General features: G+C 43.2%; 1 protein-coding gene across 1 annotated transcript; it reads right to left on the reverse strand.

Annotated features, from left to right (window-relative positions):
* Window positions 1-1,053: 1,053 nt before the first annotated feature.
* Window positions 1,054-3,824, reverse strand: SARC_04555 (hypothetical protein; the record flags this gene model as incomplete). The annotated part of the gene is made up of 5 exons (XM_014301615.1): window positions 1,054-1,431; window positions 1,857-2,220; window positions 2,416-2,534; window positions 2,991-3,119; window positions 3,663-3,824. The coding sequence occupies 5 exons, from the start codon at window positions 3,822-3,824 to the stop codon at window positions 1,054-1,056; spliced, it is 1,152 nt and encodes a 383-aa protein (XP_014157090.1).
* Window positions 3,825-4,520: the final 696 nt, after the last annotated feature.

Consider the following 4,520-nt stretch of genomic DNA (forward strand, 5'->3'; position numbering starts at 1 on the left):
ATTTATAAATAGCCGAGATCTTCATCCTTTTACACGTCACAGTGTTTATTCATCGAACATGGAACAGGAACATCAAGCGTCGAACATGAACACGAATGAAATGAACCGCCTACATCGCGACGAATGCCTACCTTACGTGTAATTTTATTAGAAGAAAACTACCACCGGGCCCAGTGGTATGTATTTCAAGGTATAGCTTCGATTCCACGAACAACTAAAAGCACAATTGAACGAAGTCTCAAACGAAGAAGACAGGACGGTGAGGAAACTGATTTTTCTGATCATCGAATTATCCAGCGTAAATGCCAAGGCCACTATCTAGTCTTTCTCGTATGGTTCGTCCACAAATCAATTCGCTTTATACATTGTTGTGCGGTTTCCGGGTGTAGGTTGGAAAGAAAAAAGCATTGGGAATGTTAGCAACTATTTCTATATACGGGGGTTTCAAAAAGTTAACTTTTCTCTAGCTACTTGTTCTGGTAAAAATGTCGCAGAAAACAATAATGTTATGAAAAATATAAATTTAATCATTCCTTGCAGCCTTTGACTGTCATCTGAAATGAATCAATCTTCAAATTGCTATTCAAAATTTACATTCTTCAGTTCATAATAAAACACGGCTGGGACGCCGTGGGGATTAAAAGCGTATAATTGTAGGGATAATTTATTTGCTCATATTCAGAGTTTCAGACTAAAAAAGTAGTAAAAAATGTCTTAAACAGTACATCCCTTACCATATCACTAATACATCATTACTTCTGGAGGGTGGGACTCCATGGGGGTCTACAAATGGGTCAAATAGCGTCACGGACGTTTTTTTGGCGACGGACAAAAAATCGGTGATATAGTCGACAGGGACTTAGAAAAGCTTACGCTTTCAGTAATATTTTTATTTATTTAATATCATTGGCGGCAGGGACTCAAGACAGTGCCAATGGCGCATCAGAATCGTAGCTCGCTCACTACATATGAGATCCCAGTTCGCATATCTCTATACTTCTCACGATAAACTCAGCCCTACCCGTGCCCTGCGAATTTTGCAAGCGCGCCTGATTATTTATTCGGACTCGAGTGTGCCTTTCTTATCGTGACCTTTGGCGATCGCAAGTGGGCATTTGAACTCCCATTTGTTTGTGTGTCTATATCAGCTTTAGCGATCGTCTTCGCAATCTCTTCCTTGTTTCCACTATTATTCGCGGTATTTTGACAGCTAATCACTGGCTGGGGTTCAATACTAGTGAGAGTTTGCGGTGAATTCATATTTGCGAGTTGGGTTGGTGGGGACCGTGAACTAAGTGCCTGCTCTAGAGTCGGAGTCACTCGCTTCTTCTTGGCCACGAGAATATGTATCGTCGGCTGTGCGCTACCTACGCAGGGCTCTCTTTGCTGTGGCTGTATTGCCTCCTCATCGGGCGCCTCCATGTGTGTTGGCTATTTATTGAATGCATGCAAACACAATTGAAGCAGAATCAGTATTGAAATTGCGGGCCACCAAATGTGGCATATGATTGTTGTGTTCTATGGAGTGCAAAGCGAAGTGAACAACACAACACTTGGGCATCGAGTCTATTAAGTGGAGTGGAACAGAACCTACATTAATTCAAGCACTCATTCACCTGATATGCAGGACAATAGGAAACGAAGGACATATACCAACACGCGTGCGCCAATGATGCCACGCTCATGTGTTGCATGTATGTGATGCGAAAGCACCAACAATGCACATAATGTGATACTTGAAGAGCAACTGACACGGCGTTAATATGGGACATCAGTACACATAAGCACATATAAGTGCACGGCTACAGAAGTAGATATATATTATGAACTTTCGCAGGTTGAAATCACACACACACCTTAGTTCGGAAGAAATCCGAAATCGAAGGTTGGGCCTTAGTGGTCTGTGCTTTTGTATCAGCTACCTCTTTAGAAACTGGAGACACCGCCACCGCTGGCAAACCCTTAGTCGTTAACATATCAGCAATGTTAGGTCGGTCAGTCGTTTTAACGGGCGCTTGTCTGATAATTTTGGGAAGAACTTTGGTGAGTTTGGTGGCATTTTGCTTGGCTTTACTGGGTGCTATGGCTGACTCGGTAGTGGCTGTAGTATTGGCTGTAGTATTGGCTGTAGCAGTGACGGTGGCAGTGGCCGCGGGAGTTGGTTTGGCTGGTTCCTGAGAGGGAAGTCCGTACTTTTCTAGGATTTCGGGTGTTAGCCACCTGATTCGAAAAAGGTGTAGGAGTTGAGCATACTGACAAAAGTATGTATTTGTGGGTGCTTAGCGATTGTATCTACACGGTCAAGATCCAGTCAAATATGATCCAGCCATGTATGCAAAACACTTTGTGGCTGGCACAAACCTAATTAAGATTTATTGCCAGCAAAGTTGACTAATCCTATCAAAATGCTCATACCATCGTCTGAATGGTTCACCGTTACGCCTGCCCCACTCGGCGAAGCTCTTGATGGCATCCTTCACCAGTTTCACCCTCAATTCAGGATACTTTGCTCTGAATTCGTCTGAGAACATTTTCTGCGTTTTTTCATAGATATCGAGAGATCGGAAATTCGAGAAAACCGATTAAAAACGATGATTCTACACAAGACCAAGCTCAATTCTTGAAGGACATTCTTTCTTATTTTTGCTCCACTTTACATGTCGGAACATTAAATAGCCTTACTTTCAGTATTGCTCTTTACTTACACCTAATATATATATATATCGATGGGCAAAGGTACAACTCGGAGGTATATCAACAGGCGCGCACAAATGCTTTCCGGCTGAGTTTGTAGCTTAGTAGCTGAGTGTAGTCTGCATATATCTATGCTATCAGATTCGCATTCAGACCAATTCAAAACAAACGCGGGGCGCCTGCATGCTCTAGTTTTCACGTGTGCCCGCCCAGTCACGCAAATGTCATATCATGTATGTACATCAGGGCAGGAATTGTAGCAAACAGCACGATTTGGAGTTAATCAACTCACACACCAGCTTGTAATTATTAGCGTGTACCAGCGCCACCAGTTCATTTGTCTGCTCTGGAGTGAGCTCCGTCTGGGCCTTAGGTGGCGGTGGTGGCGAGGGTTCAGGTATTGGTTCATCCACACAAATTGGAAGCTGGGAGTGAGCGTAGAAAAAATGTGGGCAATTCAGAGCTGTTCATTGCGCACATCGTGTGGACGATGTGGAAAGTAGCAGACTTTTAAAATATTTGATATGTCGACAATGCGTAATAAGAGGGGTGTGTCTGGCGGCGAACTGTGGTGTAGTGAGCCAAAAACACGAGCATGTAGTGCGTGTATGAGTATATTCATGGGCAGAGTATGCGCATTGGAGACAAATAATGTATGACGTGGCAAAAGGGATGGTATGTGCTTGTGTTTTATTCCATCCGATGACCACCACTAGTGAGTGCTAAATATGTACAGCACAACAGACAGCAATGCGAAAGACAACCTCCGATCACAGACACCCAGCCTCACAATAAAGGGATGAAGTGAAACTTACGCTATTGCAAACTGGCTTGAATAACGATTCCAACACCTGCTCGCAGTGGCCACACGTATTTGAAGTACACACATGAAAGAAATAAACATCCTGACGACTAAAAAAAGCTAGGCCAGAGACGAACTTGGGGTTTAGTTTAAACGAGCAGCACACCTCTTGGGGGTTCGTCGGAACGATAGCATACGTCTGCAGACAAGTCAGCTGCTTCTGGTCTTTCGCGTTGAGACAACCCTCGTCATCGTCATATATACAGCCTATCACCACTGGTCGCAAGCGGAGATGGCTCTGTAAAGCGAAATACACGTGGAGGTACATATATAGTTTACGTACGCCGTGTACACAAAAACTGTCGAATAGTTTAGAGAGTTTTGAATTGGCCGCTACATACATAAGTAAGATTGCGAGTATACACCAAGAATATCAAATAGGATAGCGTTTAGCAACACGAGACAAATATGAATGCAGCTAGCGTGTAACGGTGTTCGCTGCGTGTATAGAACTTGAAGTTGAAATGTGCGCACGCATAGACAACAGTATCATACTGTGTGCAACCATGCAGCCAAGAAAACGTACCACTGACTATATACAAGAACCTTGAGATATTGAATCTCATAAGAAAAGCTCGCTGAAGTCTTCGATACAAGAGTTTAAGCGGGATTGACTAGTACCAGCGAGTGAATACGTGGACATAAATGTTTGATGGTTCTCAAAAGGATTTTTTTTAACAACAAGGGGAACGCGGACATTTAAATAGAATGCATAATGCGACGTGCCAGATGAGCGCAATACAAAAAAAAAGATGAAAATTGTTCACTCACGAGTGGAAAACTTTCATATAACAATCACGTTTGCACACTTGTCAGATACGCAACGCACCTCAAACCTACACGTATGCGTACTCTAGCAGTTTAAGAAGAAAATTTTTTTGAACCCGCACGAGGGTGCTCTGAAGCCACAGGGCATCACAGACATAACAGCACACAATAGCACAATATCACACGCACACAATAG

This window comes from Sphaeroforma arctica (genome assembly GCF_001186125.1).
Source record: "Sphaeroforma arctica JP610 unplaced genomic scaffold supercont1.260, whole genome shotgun sequence".
Lineage (NCBI taxonomy): Eukaryota > Ichthyosporea > Ichthyophonida > Sphaeroforma > Sphaeroforma arctica.